This window comes from Dermacentor variabilis, chromosome 3 (assembly GCF_050947875.1).
Source record: "Dermacentor variabilis isolate Ectoservices chromosome 3, ASM5094787v1, whole genome shotgun sequence".
Classification (NCBI taxonomy): Eukaryota; Metazoa; Arthropoda; class Arachnida; order Ixodida; family Ixodidae; genus Dermacentor; species Dermacentor variabilis.
This window is the reverse complement of record NC_134570.1, coordinates 204268422-204284980: the sequence shown is the minus strand read 5'-3', so window position 1 is coordinate 204284980 and position 16559 is coordinate 204268422. Positions and strand designations below refer to the sequence as shown.

General features: G+C 45.6%; 1 protein-coding gene across 1 annotated transcript in view; it reads right to left on the bottom strand.

Annotated features, from left to right (window-relative positions):
• l(3)80Fj (lethal (3) 80Fj) overlaps positions 1 to 16559 on the bottom strand; it is a 413275-nt gene that overhangs the window by 368943 nt on the left and 27773 nt on the right. Inside the window, exons 4-6 of the mRNA XM_075686799.1 lie at positions 16228 to 16336; positions 15420 to 15518; positions 4915 to 5043 (exon numbers count right to left, since the gene is read on the bottom strand). Coding sequence (XP_075542914.1) covers positions 4915 to 5043; positions 15420 to 15518; positions 16228 to 16336 — 337 coding nt within the window. The remainder of the gene's footprint in view (positions 1 to 4914; positions 5044 to 15419; positions 15519 to 16227; positions 16337 to 16559) is intronic.

The following is a 16559-nucleotide window of genomic DNA, read 5'->3' as shown; positions in this document are numbered from 1 at the left end:
TAGGGGTGCGATCATTACACAGGAAATAAAAGAAAAGCAAATTTTGACGACAAAATTCAGGGGTGCCATCATTACGTGAGTGCAATCATTATGCGCGTAAATACGGTATAAGTGTGGATGTCAGCAGAAGGAAACTGACTGCCTCTCATGTCACCCCGTAGATCCTCCCGATCCTGTTGCGCATGATCCAATGACCTGCATGATGGCTTTGACTGACATGACCGACATGAGCTCTGAACAACAACACGACGCATCCACAGCACGTGCCGCATGTTCATGCTGCATGATGGCATCCTCTACCGCCGCAATATCAACCCTGACGGCCCTGAGTTGCTCCTTGTCCTTCTTCATCATCTGCGATCCATCGTTATTGAACAATTGCACATTGCACCAACAGCAGGACACCTTGGAGTTTTGCTTGCATACGACCTCGTACGACGCCGGTTCTTCTGGCCGGGTCTCTACTGCTCTGTGCGTCGTTATGTTGCAACTTGCGAATTGTGTCAGCACCGGAAGAAGCCTCCGCTGCCACCTGTTGGCCTACTCCATCCAACTGAAGTTCCCCCTGAACCATTCTTTCGCATAGGCCTTGACCTGCTTGGCCCTTTTTAGATGACGACTAGAGGGAATAAGTGGATCGCTGTCACTACTGATTACGTGAGATGCTAAGCGATAACAAAGGAGTTGCCGACTAGTTGCGCAACTGACGTTGCCGATTTTTTCCTTCATGACATCATTCTCCAGCACGGTGCACCTCAACAGTTACTTGCAGACCGCGGCCGCTCGTTCTTGTCTCGAGTTATGGACGACCTCCTCCGCTCTTGTGCCATTGAGCACAAGCTTTTCAGAATCTTTGACAAGTGGCAAATCGCTGAACTTCACAATAAAATTGCGTAGAGCTGTGATCGAGTCATGTGATGCGTGGTCATTTCGTCTGCCGTGCAGATTGGCCTTACTAATAAACTACCTGCAGCGAAGTTGGGACAGCCCTTCTTTATTTTAGAGAAAAACTGGAAAGCAAAACTTTTTATGCAATAAATAAAGGATTGCCACAAAACAAAGGTCCACTATTATACTGAGAACCTCATTGGTATTCAGTTTCACTAATTCAATAGTTGCAGAGGAAAAAAGCACTCATTCTGTTAATCAGGAACTCTATTGATAAAAAGCGTATTTTCCAGGCCTTCACATACTAGAACTGAGCTGTAATCAGTGCTGGTATACTAATTTGGTGTTGCCTCTAATATGAGTATACCATACTGTATAGCTTGATTTCTATTACGTAAGTTACTTATGGCTCGAAACAGTATATTCTTGCTATGCAATGATAAGAGAATTCTGAGCATGTACAGCACCCTGTTTTCTAGCAAAAAATTTGTAAGCACTAAATTTTTTGAAAAATTGTTATATTAGATTCGAAACCTACTATATGAGATTCTCACACCCCCAGTTATAAGGCTTACATGTGTACAAGTTTTTGCAGAATTTTGATGGTAGCTCGGCTATGATGCCCAGGCATTCAACATCTAGGTTCTAGAAGTGGGGTGAAGAAGTGGTGTGCAGCAAGACAGAAGGGTGCCACCAATTTGCACTCACCACCACTGACTGCGATGGGCCCTCTAAGAATAGGGAGTGAGCATGATTGCAAAATTAGACCGTACCCGCCCCCCACCTCCCACTAGCTGCGGTGTCTATTATAAATGAAGCATGTAAGCTTTGCAATGTGTGAGTAAACGTCGCTCATGTATCTGGTTATGTCATTTCTGTACCCTAGTGCCCATACAGCATCTGCATACCTGCCAACCTGAAGATTTGGAAATTCAAAACTATCGTGGCGAGGGGTGGGGGGGAGAGGGGTGCGCGGCAGCACTTTTTCTTTTTTTAAGGGATTTACCTTTTGCGACAACTTTTCTCCCATTTTCACAACCACAAGTGAAAGCCATGTCTTGGAGAGTAAAGAGCGAAAACTCCACTAGGGCACAATTTATTTTTGCAATGATTTTGCTGTTATCAACTTTGTCTGCTTCAGAAACTTCTCCGTATAGATTTGCTCAAAGCAAGTACTACTCTGGTACCCCTTGACAATCAGCAGACTTTCGAGTATTTTCTCACACACAGGTGAGCGAAACTCCATCTCAGTTTTGTTCACAGTGCTGAATATTCTTTCACATTCAGCATTGCCGCGGGGAATGGAGAGAATACCCAGCATAACTATTGAAATTCTGTGGAACCTGAGCGATCCGTCGACACTTCGGACGCTTCCTAATTGTGACCACTGCACGTCGCACCTTGGCTCATTCAATATGTCAGCTGGAACCTAATATGCTTGCAAGTTGGCAAACTCGACTTCAAGTGCGTTGATTGCTTCTTCTTTTGATTCGCCACTCTGCTGGGGTAGGACTGCAGAGAACGCCATAATAAGATGACGTACGCTGTTGAATGAAGTTAATTACAGATGTACAGCAGAGAAGAACTGCTCCCTCTCAATGCAGCTCAGTGTCTCAACCACAGAGTAGGCTGTGCTGCCAATGACTATGTCTTCATCACCTTTCTGGTTCTCTACAGCTCCATAGTCAACTTCCAGCAATGAATGACATGCCTTGACAACTCAAGTAAAACTCTTGCTTGGACTAGTTGGTTCATGCTTGAATTAGTAAAGGCAAGGCGCAGAAGACCAGGACTCAAGAGGAAGAACACAAACGCCGGTCCTGTCGTTTCTGTTCTCCTTGAGTCCTGGTCTTCTGCGCTTTGCCTTTACTAATTCAAGCCTTGACAACATTTGGGTGCACAAATCTAGTCAGGACATTCTCGAAAAGGCGTTTCAAGAGGCCTCTCAGTACATGAATCTGGGAAGCCTGTGCCTGAAGAAGGCAGTTTGCCTTCTCAAAAAGCGGCATAACATTTTGGAGAAAAAAAAAAAGACAGCGTGCCCTATTTAGCTCCGACAAGAAAAAATAGAACAGGTGCTCCTCACGAGTCGCGTGGCTGGCTTCCCCGGAATCCTTGGTATGAAGTTTCAGTTTTTTTGCTTGAGGTCCAGAATGCACTTTTTTCGTCTTTAGCGAGAGTTCATTGCCATCTATGCTTTTTTTTTTCCGACGCCTGCAGCAGTCTTGTGAAGATGTGTAGCAGACCTTGGGGTCAGTGCAGAGATCTTGGAGGTTTGTGAGGAAGTCTTCGGAATTTGGTATGACTCCGAAAACAACCTCTGCTTGTTGCAATGCTCTGTTTCAGATAAAGAAAAAGCTGAGTAGGGGTTTCCACTGGTCGAGCAGCTTCTTCAAACACTTTCCCAACGACAGCCAACATGTCGGCGAATGCTTCAACATCTTTTTGACCTCGGCGTCATGCATTTTTGGGAACTCTAAGTCAATCTTTCGTTTCGAGCCTTTCTCTAGGTAAAAAAAAAATATCGACCAAAGCCTCATCAACACTTTACAGGAAGACATGAAGCTCCTTTTTGGGCGGCCAAGTTGATGAGATGGCATGGGCGACCAACCCCTACCAAACCTGGTTGAGCCTCTCTCAATACTGTAGAAACACTGTTTTTCTTGCCGATCATGACATTGGCATTGTCCGAACCCTTAGCCAACAGGTTTCCAACAGCCAAATTCCGAGACTTCATCTCGTCCAGAACCAGATTTGCAATCTTGTCACCTGTCGCATCCCCTTGGACTGTCCAGAGGCAAAGAAGGCGGCTTTCGACCCTACTCATTTCCTTAACGAAATATGTCGCAACAATAGGGTAAAGCTGCGTATCCCTATTGTTACTGCCATCTACGGCGATGGAAAATACTTGCTGTTTTAGGGCATCCAGCAAAGGAGCCTCCGCTTTGGCGACCATTTCCCGAACAATCGATGTCTTTGGTCATCCACGGGCGTAGCGTTTCACTTTTTCGCACATGGGGAACATCTTCCGGAAAAACGGTCTGGCATGATCACTGACACTCAGCGGGATGTTGTGTTCAACTAAAAATGCCGTGAAGAGACATTTTGCACGAATCACACCAAGGTCGTTGTCAGCGCATACAAAACTTGCGAGGCTCGGCTGGCTGACCGCGGCTCGCACATATTCCTGATGCTTTTTTGAAGCGATGTGGACCTTGATGTCAGACTTGCCGCCATGCGAAATGTTCACATCACAGGCACACGTGGTGCAGAATCCGAACCTCTCCCCCTTTTTTTGACGGCACGAAGCACGGAAATTCTGCCTTGTACGATTTCAAAAACACTTGGAAGTACTGTCGGGGCTTCGAGCCCGCCATTGCACTGCGAAGCTGCTACAGGCCGGAGTCTGACTGCGTCCTACGCGGCAGCTAGTCACACAAAAGGTGAGGCCAACACTGCAGTGACTGAAAGTGACCGAAGTCCAAACCGGCGTGCCCGCGCGAACAAAGGCAACAGCATGGCAACAGGTTTGCGGAGGCACTAGAGACGCTATCGCCACTATCGAGCTTTGGATATGGATTCGTGACCCCCTCCTAGTAGAGGACAAAAGTCACTACACCCTTGCAGCTGCTAATCATGATACTAAGCATACGTATTGCCCTCTCGTGGCGGCGCAAGGTACCAGGGTGTAGTTTGTAGTTTTACTACATTTTCAGTTTTTTTTTCGTCAATAAAATGCTTTCTGCAAAATTTCAAGCAAGATTCATAAAATCGTATGACTGCTCGAAATTCATACATTTTACGGAAAATTTGGAAGAGTTGGCACGTATGCATCTGCAGCACGTGCCGGGCATTTCACGTACCCCACTGAGGCTGCGTCCTTGATACAGCCCAACTGAATATTTTTTTTTATCAAGGAAGCAGGAAAGGGGGCATTGCAAGCATGCTAGTCAATACAAAACCAGGCAGCTACAAGTTTAGCACAATTAAAATTTTGTTTAAATATTAAAGGAAACACACAAGTACCTTGTAGGAGTGGATGACATCCCTGAGCTTTTGGGCATCCAGGAAGGCAATGAGAAAGCACCAGGTGAGCAACACAGCACACGAGGGCTCCAGGCTGCTCAGCACCTCTGCATACGAGTCCGTCCGAACCTGCATGTACGTCCATTATACTCAAGCAAAGCTTCAGAACATGGGAGAGACTCCTCCAACAAAAGCCAGGTGGCAACTGCTCTCCTTGAACATAGCTCCCTTATGAATAACAACAGCAGGAAATGGGGGTGTGCCATTGATACACAACAATGAATTCACAGATTCCGATATACTTAGCAGATTATAGTGCGCAAAGATATTCATGCACTATAGCATGTGCGCTCTTACACTGAAGCCTCAGAAAACAAAGAAGAACTGAAGTAGCCCTAATCCGTCTCTTTCACGGCGCGAGGGTGCATGCGCCTTGCCCTAGCGGATTGGTCACAGAACGTTTTGGAAGGGACGCATGCGCGGCCGCGTGGCCAGTTATTAGGAGAAAGTACCCCAGAAAAAAAAGTGCTTGGACGCGTGCTGTTGCAAATGCTCGTGCCATGTACCGCGTTGAAACTCCACCTGGTAGCTCGACGTCGGTGCGGCATCGAAAACGTGCGTAAGACTGCAACTCCACTTTGAAACAGAAAAGAGCCAGAGCTTCGTCCGGACTGCACCATGAACCACGTAGTTGCCGCCTTGCATTGGCGGCTGTCGAATTTATCAATATACCCCTGCGCTACACTTGGGCGACACTTCAAAAACATGTTGCTGACGCAGTCTTCTTGCAGCGTCGGCCCACTGTTGCTGGTAGTGGCAGCGCATGCCTGACTTCGTGTACTGTTTTAAGTTGTGGTAAGATTGGGTCGATACGAGACCGACAAGACGCTGATGCCAACGATTGGCCGACTATTCAGCACTGTGTCACTGATACCATTTGATCATAATAGGCCGACAACGACGCAACCGACGGGTGCGAGTTGTCATATAGCGCAACGGGCTTTCGTGTCGACAGCACCGACAAAACCAGTGTGAGACCGTGATAGCTTGACTGAACCCTACGTGACCAGCCGTCAAACCAACAACGCGATAGCTGCAACTCATTCACTCGTAAATATAATTATTCGTGCTCAAAATGCGTTGACATGCCTTCGAAGTTGAAATGCACGAGCTTCAGCTCTCTCAAACTGTGCAAGTGAAGTTTGAGTCAATGTTGATACTATTTAGCGAAGTTTAGGTTAGGCCTGACCTCGTCGAGTTCGTGCACCCGCTACCGATGGAGCTGGACTTAAAAAATAAGCAGTCAGGACGAAGGAAACCGCTCTTATAGTTCAGTTGTGACCCTATAGCAATTTGATAACTGCTCTTCACTTCACACGGCGTGTACACAATAAGTGGCAAGCGGCAACACAGCGCTGTGCCAACATTTTGTACTCTGGTCACCGTTCCCGAATGCGGCCGGTCACATTCCCGTAGATGGTGGGTCTGTGTGTGTTGTTACGCTGACATTCCTTAATTCCAAAGAAGCGCTGTTTGCCTCTGCGTCAAACAGGAAAGAAGAGACAGTGCATTCGATACAGCAACATAAATTCGCTCAGTTGCCAACGGTGTCAGCGATGGCATCCGCCTTTTCGCGAGAGAACTACACGGCATATAAGTGGGGACTTATGCCGAGCACAGTTGTCACTAATAATACTTTATAGCACGCGCAAACTGCAAGTATGATGAAGTTAAATAAAAGCAAGAATCAGTAATAACAGCCCGTAATATATATGTGTGTCTGGATCACAGTTGCAGTTGTTTAAGGGACTCGGCCGCTCATACTGACTCGTCAGTATGTTTTGCTACGTTTTGAGATTATTTCACATCAGCGATGCACCGTTTCTATAATAACCGAAGCTTACAGCAATCTGAAGCTGTAGAGGTAAACAAATGCACCGCTTTGGCAACTCCCACGTGGAAGGCTGCGCTTGAAGGCTTCTTGAATATGCGAAGTGTTTAGTGAATGTGTAAAAGGAATACAAAAAGCGATGTACAATCTCAGACATCAGCGACAACGAACTCAAGGCAGCCGCGTCGGCAGACGGAACTCAGTGCGTCTTTATCGGCCGCGCTGTTACCACAACAATCGCACTCGGGCCTGTTCACCACTATACATGATGGGTGAATGACATACTGCCCCGGAGAAACCATTAATAATTAATTGCGGTCTACGAACTGCATAACCAACGCACACTCAACATGGGCACAGGTACACAAATGAACCGGCGAAATCCTCGACAGCCTTCCAAAACGTTTCCAGTGGCGTGCGTCAGAGGGCAGCACAGGAACACAAAAGAGGCGGATTGCATGTGCGGGGGAGAGGGAGGGGGGAGCGTACTTACATTATTTTTGCCCTTATACGTGATCAAGAACAAACTAAACATTTATGAAAGAAAAAAGAGCAATGAAGAAATACAAAGCTCTACACTCCATGTTTCCTAATTAACAAGCAAACAAGTCAGACACAGCAATTTCAAAAGTTCTAGCAGAACCATACGCAGTTAAACCTTGATATAACAAACTTCAATATAACGAAATTCCCGATATAAGGAAGTCTAATGTTTCATAACCTCTTGTCCATAGAACACCATGTATTTAGAGCCTCAATATAACAAAGTGTGTTTGTATGGGATTTCAATATAACGAAATTTCACTACCCCCACAAAGGAATGTGAAGACAATAAATGGAAACTTCTGCGTATGTTGATGGTCAAATGACGGAATCACAAGTGGCTGCTTGCAAACGCACCTCACAAATCGTGCACTGCCTGACAAGAGTAACTGCTGAAGTAAAGCCGCATCATGTCCCTTATAAAGTCCTAGTGCGAAAAGAACCTATCCTGGGTGTCTACCAAGTTGACATTTCCAAATTCCCTGAGTTTTCCAGGTTTTCTCCTGGAAAGAGTGCCTTTGCAATTTTCACTGAGTGCACAGAACTTTGTTTTATGTTAAGACGGGCTCCCTACATCGTGTCACCGAATGGCGTCACTCTCTAGTAACCATGTTAAAAATAAAAATAAACTTCATCCTGTTTGAATAGTAAGGGATAGTGTTTATTTTATTCAAAAAAGAAAACAGAAGGGAGGGCTATGTAAAATGCACAGCGACTAATATATCTTCGAAAGAAATAGTAAATCCCATTGCAAATCGAGTCGAACATTCTCAAATACGAATAAGAAAGAGATGCATACAGAATATTTTTGAATATGAGCTATTTCTATCAACTGATGGCAGGCTAATTGGTTTGAGACCCGAACTTTATCACAAGTGCGTTTCTCTCGCAACAGCTGGTAAGTTAACCTCAACTATCCTGACATACTCTCAGCCCACATACAATGCCTCAGTGTTGCGTTTCACTGTTTTAAAGAGTTTTTTTTTTGTTTTTTTTTTGCTTGGATGACAGACATCTGCATCACGGTTTCGGCCAACTCATTGTTTTTAGACTGCAAGCTCCTTCAGAAAAGCAGCGGCATGCTTCCTTTCCCGTTCATTTTTCAATGTATACGTCCTTTGTCTTCTTGTTCTCCTTTGGCTGCACATTCGCCACATGGACTATTTGAAGAATCTTCTTGGCCAGTTGTACAGTCCGCGCCGCGTCCAATTTTTCGGACTCACTAGGGGCCGTGAAAGCGTCCAAAAATATGAATGCATGTCTTTTACAGCCCTTGGTGGCTCAAATCGCCACAGACACGCCCTAAAAACCTCTGAAGGCCTGCCAGTACACTTATTAGGCATATCAGTACTCGTACTGTGACGGGAAATGCCGGGTGCACGCATGCATAATTAAGGAATACATACTGTGTCCCGTGATAGTTGCCCCTTCCCACACTTTTGCATCACAGCATAACACTGCTGTAATGAGGCAAAGTTGACTTTCGGGAACCAGCATTATGCAACGCACCGTGCTTTCCGAACTTAGAAGCCAATCGCGGGGACCACAAAGGCGGCGTCGGTGCCATTGCTGACAGCGGAAAATTCTTTCAATGAAAAACACGACATAGAACGGCGAGAAGCTTAATACTGAACCTCGAAGCAGATAGGCCTAGCATTGCCGTGGTGGTGGCTACGGCTGCCAGCGGATCTGCGTGCGAGTGTGCCGGTTAGAGGCAGCGAGGTTATCAAAATGGTGGCGGTTGTGGCTTTTATTAATGCCGTTTCGGACCTGCGCTCACGGCAAAAAGTCCGGAAAGGGTTCTTTTGTCCGAAATTTCGGACATTCTTATACATTGACCCTATGGAGTACGTAGTGGTGCCGCAAAGCTGTCCATCCGGAAAGTCGCTCGTTGACTGTACTTTGGCAACTCCTCCAGCCAACGACGCGGCTTCAAAGACCATTCGTTACGATTCTTCTCCGTTACTCGAGCCAGCACTACCGTGACGTTCATTCCCTTTCAATAAAATTACAGCTAATTTTCCTCGATAGAAGCATGAATTTCCTGAGTTTTCCCCAAGTTTTTCCAGAATACTCAAAATCCCTGAGAATTCCCGGTTTTCCCAGTTGGCAGACACCCTGCTATCGAGCTCCACGCACTGTGTTCTTTAGGTGTGAGTGAAAGTGCGAGGGTGAGACAAGAAAGAAGGTGGCTTCATAAGTGCCACCTTCCCGTGGGAGCAAACGCAAAGAGGGGAAGGGGAGCTAGCTCACAGTAATGTAATCAAGCTTGCGCGATGGGGCAGAGTGGGGGGGGGAGTAAGTTGGCACGTGTCTCAATTTATGGTGCATGTCTTGGCCGTGGCTGCGCATGGCTATAAGCACAGCTGAGAACATACGCAGCCTCGCACCCTGCATGTGCAAAGAATGGGCATGCTCAGAGGGTGTGACATTTTGTAACCTGTCTTCCCATGCGTTTGGTAATGGAAGTTGTGTAATCTCGAGCTCCGGTGACCCGTTGGGGCGAAAGGCAGACAAAGCATTCGCTCCCTGCTGGCGGCACCTTTCTGATGACGTCATCACAGTGCGGCCGACGCTATCAGCCGCGGGGGTGGAGTGCACGCGACAGAGCGGCTGGTATTGCTTAATTCATACTGCTGATGTGAAGATATCATCAATGTATGTGGCATGAAACCGTATCATTCATTTCAGACTCTCAAATTTATCAAAATGAATTGTTTCCTGAATTCAAATTCGCTTTTTTTTTATTCCAATATTCAGAAAATTCTGCAACCCCTTTCCGTGTAAGAAAAATCTATTGGCAACTGTACTTATTTACATAAAAGGTCGAATTTCAAAACAACATAATTTCGATATAATGGAACAAACTGCTGATTTTACAGACTTCACTATACCGAGGTTTAACTGTACCACACCTTGTTCACTGACAAATTAGCTTTACTGTTCCTTATAGCAGTTGAAGTTGAAGTTTATTTCGCTGCTATTAAGAAAATGTCAGAGATGTCTATCCGGCCTTACGAGACTTTTTCCCTACTGCTTGTGAAGACATGCAAAAAAAATAAAGGAAAAGATTGATCAATTACAGTAAAAGCTCGTTAATTCGAACTGCAAGGGCAAGCCACTTCAGTTCGAGTTAACGAAAGTTCGAACTAATGAAAGTGAAGGAGAACAACAGTACACTGCGATTTGCAAGCAGTAGGGCATGTCAGAAATTTGGCATGTCAGAAAGTGATGGCGTGTGCCGCGGGCATACGCCATCTTCAAGTCGCAGCTCTGGGTCTGACTGTGCCACACCACCGATGTCCACCGAAACGAACGTTAGCCAAGGCTTAACACCATTACAAAGAATCGCGATGGCTGGTACCTCTTAAGCTGAAAACGGACGTGCACAACCGATGAAGACAGCCGAGACAAAGACGCTGAACATGTGAAGGTGGTGAAGGCCCCGATTCGTCGGTTCTTGATTGCAAGCGCAGCTGTGATGCACTTGATTCGCTGTGTTTTGGTGCTTGCCACACCATCTGCCGCACAACATTAGCAGCTACAGAAGATTTGCAAAGCCTCCGAGATTTGCGACGGGCAAGAAGTGTCAGAGGTCATGTAGAATAGAGGAGGCAGCCACCACTGCCTTCTGGCCGACCCCGCGCCGGTTAGATTTTTCCTGATTTTGCCTTCTCTCGCCGTTACGGAGGCGACGCAGCCTTGTGTGTAGGCGGGAGGCGCGTTTCTCTGGCCATGTGCCAGGCGCCAAGCCGCCGGCACGGTGGCGCGTAGTTCGAATTACCCGTGGCGGAACCTTCTCGCGTTCGAATTAACAGGCTTTTTTATACATAGAATTCTGTGGAGCTTGGCCGGACCAAATCGTACAGTTCAAATTATCCATAAATTCGAATGATTGAAGTTCGAATTAACGAGCTTTCACTGTATAAAACAAGACCCACCATTCCTGACTGCTTCAACAAACTAAACAAAATAATATTTTGGACACTCTTTAACTGCCTTCTGCCATAGGAACAGAGATGGGTGGGGGGAAGGCAGAGCCATTGTCACTGATAAAGAAATTGAACTAGCAAGCCGTTATACTAAAAGATTGTGTATTTGGCTCATGTTAGCTATGGAAAATTGAACAATTTCTGCTAGTTGTCTTTTTTCTCCAACCTGTGCCTTACTATACCTCATCAATTTCCTATAAACTCGGAGGCATTCGATCCTGTACCAGTCGTCACTCACTGCATTTGTTGTCAAGCAATAAGCTCAGGAATAGGGGATAGAACCTGCAAAAGAATGCGCCCTTGCTGTTTGCAAACCTGTGTGCCCCATGCTACTGAGAGGCCGGCTTTCCTGCAAAGCTTAGACGGCCAGTGACTAGGCATGTTTTTCAGACAATATTTCGCCAGCAGCATGAAATTGTCGCAACATTAAGCACAAGCTCGGACAAAATTTCTAAGACTAGATAGAAATAAACGCTAAGAACCACGTTTGCTCCTGAACAGCCAGCAATGTATCCAATTTGTTTCGAATATTCATATCCAATCGAATACTCAAACATTTTCGAACACGAATATTAAAAACAGAATGTGGAATAATATTCAACATTTTCTAATATTCGCATACCCCTAATTTAAATATATAGACAGGACAAAGTTTATTATATTTCTTAAAGAGAATGAGGCAGCCAACTAACAATTTTTCTAATGGTATGGCTAGCCTATGCCTACAAAATGAGTTGTCGTTCTTCCCTTGCCCTCGTCCTAAGCACCATTTCCCTTTCCAACTAGAGAATAAATATGTTGCTGTAGGTTCATCTAGCCTTAAACTGCGTTGTATGATTTTTTTGAACCTGAAAAGAACCAGCAAACTTCAGTGACCCCTTTGGCAGAGTCTTTTATCAATGGCGCGTGAAATGCACGTGAATGATATGTGTCTCAGCATTGTTTGTTTCCAGTAAGCAATGCCAACTTGTGGAAAAAAGAACTCTTCTAATAGTTTACAACATTTATTAGGGATGGAAACATCACCACTTGCATGCAAAGTAACCGCTTCCATGCATGCAGTAACAGATATTATGCCAAGCCAGATTCACTCAAAATCAGAATCAACAGCAGTCACGCGCAGCAGTACTCATACTCAGACTCACAGTAAAAAATGAAGAGAAGCTTCAGTTTTGCCGGAAAGGTGAAGCAGTGTTAGTGATAGCAAAGTATTGGGGGCGAGCTCCACCACTGGAAATGCTGGCACCACCGTTGGCGTGATGTGGCATGAGGGATCAAGTGGACACAGCGGCCGTGTCGGCTGCTTTGGAAGCGCCGAAGCGAGCTGAAAACGAGTGTTTAAAGTCCCATCTTCACTGCGGTTCTGATTAAGTGGTCAGGTTTTACCGCCTTGGGTGTCTGCATGACAACATTTGAAAGTACTATATAATAGGTAGTGGCTGCCTTTGGAGGCATGCAGCATGGTAGGCTACTGCTCGGTGCCACAGTGCCGGACGTACGCTACAGAGCCCGGTGTCAGCTTTATTCGTATATAGCCACAGGACAAGGAGCTGCATGAAGCTTGGCTCGCGAAACTTAAAACCGGCAGACTACCATTGGCTACAACTCCGATATGCAGCAAGCACAGATGCGAGGAAGATTTCTGCGACGGTGCCGGGACTGCGTGATGTTCGGTGAGTAGCAGAAAACGGGCACTGAGATGCTCGCCCGCACTTGCTGCCAGGCTAATGTCATGACGGTTTGGTCTATGAACTTGTTGATACAAGATGCTGGCAAGTTCACTGGAACGGAAAGGGAGCGCTAAGACGCACATTAAGAAAAGGCATGGCATATGGCCATGCATGTTTGTGTTATGAATTAATGCACTGGATTGAGAAAAAGAAGCAAAGGGAAATCGCACACTGAGAAGACCGATAAGCGTACAGTGCGACTCTACTTGAGAAATATAATATTGAAACGTCCAAAAATTTAAAAGAAAAAAAAAAGATTGAATCGTCGTGATGGCACATCACAGTCGCCGTAGGCGTTGAAGTCTCTATAACAAAATTATTTTTGAACAGTTCTGATAGCGCCCGCGCAACAATGGTTGCTAGTAAACTGTCAGGTGCTCACATGCTGCGGTCTGAAGCTCACGGCACGGTGCGAAAATGCGCTCACAGCGAAAGCAAAACATTGTGCACGGACATGCATGCAGACGTGCAGTCGGTCGCTGTGAACCCGTGCGATTGCTGCATTGAGGCTTCGTTCTGTTATGCTTCATTTAATTATGCAGACTTCACACTATAAGAACATATTTCACATACCGTAAAAACAAGAATATAGGTCAAACTTTTTTTCGAAAAACCATTGCGAAAAGTCGACCTTCGTTTTATATACCGGACATTGGTGGAAAAACTACGGAAGTCTTGCAACCATGGGCGGATGAAGCAAAGAGCCACCATTGCCATTAGCAGCAGCACGGCGTGGCAACATTGTGGCATCGCCAATTTGAGTTTCCATTATCACAAAGTTATTTTCATTAAAGGCTGCTTTTTCACATTTTGTTTCAAAATGAGTGGAAGCCGACGGCAATTCATCGTCGCCTTCAAGAAAAAGGCGATTGAGTGCGCGGAAGCCCACGGCAACCTCGCGGCACAGTGCGAATTTGGAGTATCCGAAAAGAGCATTCGGGACTGGCGGAGGCAGAAGCAGCAAACCAACAGAAAACGTTATTTCGTGGGTGGACCGCAGAACTGGAAGACAAGGTTGCGGAGCTCATTTCGGAGCTGAGTGTAAGATCGCTGCCTGTGACTGCCGAATGCATCCGTTTGAAAGTGGTAGAGATCGCGCGTGCCTCTGAACTGGGCAGCGACAAGCACTCGTCATCCGACTAGTTCGGACGACTCTGATCAGAAGCGTTGCTCTGATTCGGAGTAGCGCTTGCATACTTCGTGCCTTTCTGTGTACTGTACACCCGGCCAATTTTTAACAGTATTGCGCGACCATCGACCCGCGTGTTTTTCAGCCCCTTATCACGGCACAGAGCGGCGAAATAGCGAAAATAAGCGCATGTGTACACATGCGCGAATCGCGTTTGTTTCGCTGGTCTGCGCCGTTAATAAAATGCTGACAAGCATGCAGGTCGATGGTCGAGCGACACTTAAAAATTGGCCGGGTGCACATGCGAGCAGCATTTAAATAAATACTGTCACTGTTGTGCATGATTCGCATTTGTTTCAAGGTACGGGTGTCTTTCGGTACATTTGCCATTGAAAAAGATTTTTTTCATTTTAAGAATTCGTTAGTTGGGGGATCGACCTATATTCCGGTCCGACCTATAGTCCGTTTTTTACGGTAGTTTACTTTTGCCTACCTTTAAGGCAAGAAGCCGGTTCGGAAGAGTCTGTCGTGGCAACCGTGCGCAGTGGCGTTCACTGTACGTATTCGGTAAAGCGATAGCATCTGTAAACGATTCTTGCTTTCACTTTGCCCAAGATTATTACATCGACAGTCAAAAACTTCCCTCGTTTTTAGAGTACTTACATAAATGTCCAGGAGAGCTGCCGCGTGGTGTTTTTATTGAGCGCCTTAAGCGAAACCTATCAGGGGTGTGCCGCGTGATCCCTCATACTACGCAAGGGAAGTGCTTCCGACAGATGGCGACTCCGTAAGTCCTCGCCCACAATACAATTTCACGAAGGAAGATTGCACCACCGAGAGATGCCAGATTCCTGGTGGTGCAAGAGGACTCAGGCTGCGAAATTGAACTGTCTCTGACTACGAGGTCTTGTAAATGCTTATATAAGGCCATGACTTCAGTGAACAATCCTTCAAGTGTGCGTGCGTGCACGCACGCACGCACACATGAAGGATTGTTCACTGAAGTCCGTGAGAGAGATTCGGAGAGCTGGTCGAGCCCCCTACCCCCCCCCCCCTCGTCCCTGAAAAATAGAATCTTCTCGGCCATGACTTATGCAACATCAGAGACAATTTCATAAAAAACAACTTTGCAAGGGAACACCTTTACAAGAAGCTGTAGAATAGCATTAAGGGTGCTGTAAGCCTCTGACAGCAAAGGCCAGGGAAATTTGTAAACTAACCTGCTTCCACAAATAGTTGATTTTCCTCTTGAGCTTCTTGTTGAGTGTGGCATCACATGCCGACGACACTGACAGAAGCAGGTTGCTCTGAGCTTCCACCTGAGGAAAGGCACCAATGAGTCAAATTAGCTCAGCTTGATGAAACATGTACACAACACAGTTGTGGGAGTAAAAACACATCAACTTGGACATTCAGTCTACCAGATAAAACCTTTCTGGAAACTGCTACTCACTGGTTAGAAGAAAAAAGAAATAAATAAAACTGAGGAAGGATTCCTACGCACAAAGGACTGCACTGTAATCTTTCAGCTTGTATGTTTTTTCCTGAAAAACTGAACAAAATTTTATTTCTTTCCTTTTTTAGAACTTTGCCAATGTGGTGCTTGCAGTGTCCTCTGTAAGTTGAAAGAAAGATTCATACATGATGGCTACATGTGTTGATCCTAACAAATCTCCTTACTACTGAATTTGAAAATTTCTTTAAAAATAATTACTAAACACTTATTGATACAACCTTCACAATTCTCATGAAGATTGTATCAATGAGTATTGAAAAATGTAAATGTATAAAGTATAAATATCCCTTGGTTTAGACCACAAGTTTTGCACCAGCTAGCAAAGCTGTTCCCATTTTTATTTGAGCACGTTTTTCAGACAAACTACAATGCCTTAAACAATAATTAATTGTAACTATTTCGTCTCCATGCACCACACTGATCTGAAGAAAGCTGGGGGTCTGTTACTACTGCACGCGCCCATACAAAGTTCTTGTCTGCATGATTTCTTCACAAAAAGTGTAGTCACTGACCAGGTCCCGGATCTTGTCAGGTTTGAGGTCTCCTCGATTGACCAGAACCTGGTGGGCTACTTTGCAAGACCAGCTGAATGCCGTCAGGCACGTGTGAGCCAGGTTCTTCCTGCATACACACACACACACACAGAGGTTACCAATGGTCGTCACATGGGCACAGACACGCAAATTATATGCTGACCTGCAGTTTGAATACACTGCCACCAGTTATTCAATTGTTACATCTCTTGAACTGCCATGGGCTATACATACTTGCAGTTAGAAAAACAAACGTGCAATGCATTTGGCTATAAAGCACACCACTTGGCTTGGCTTTATTTCTTTTCTAT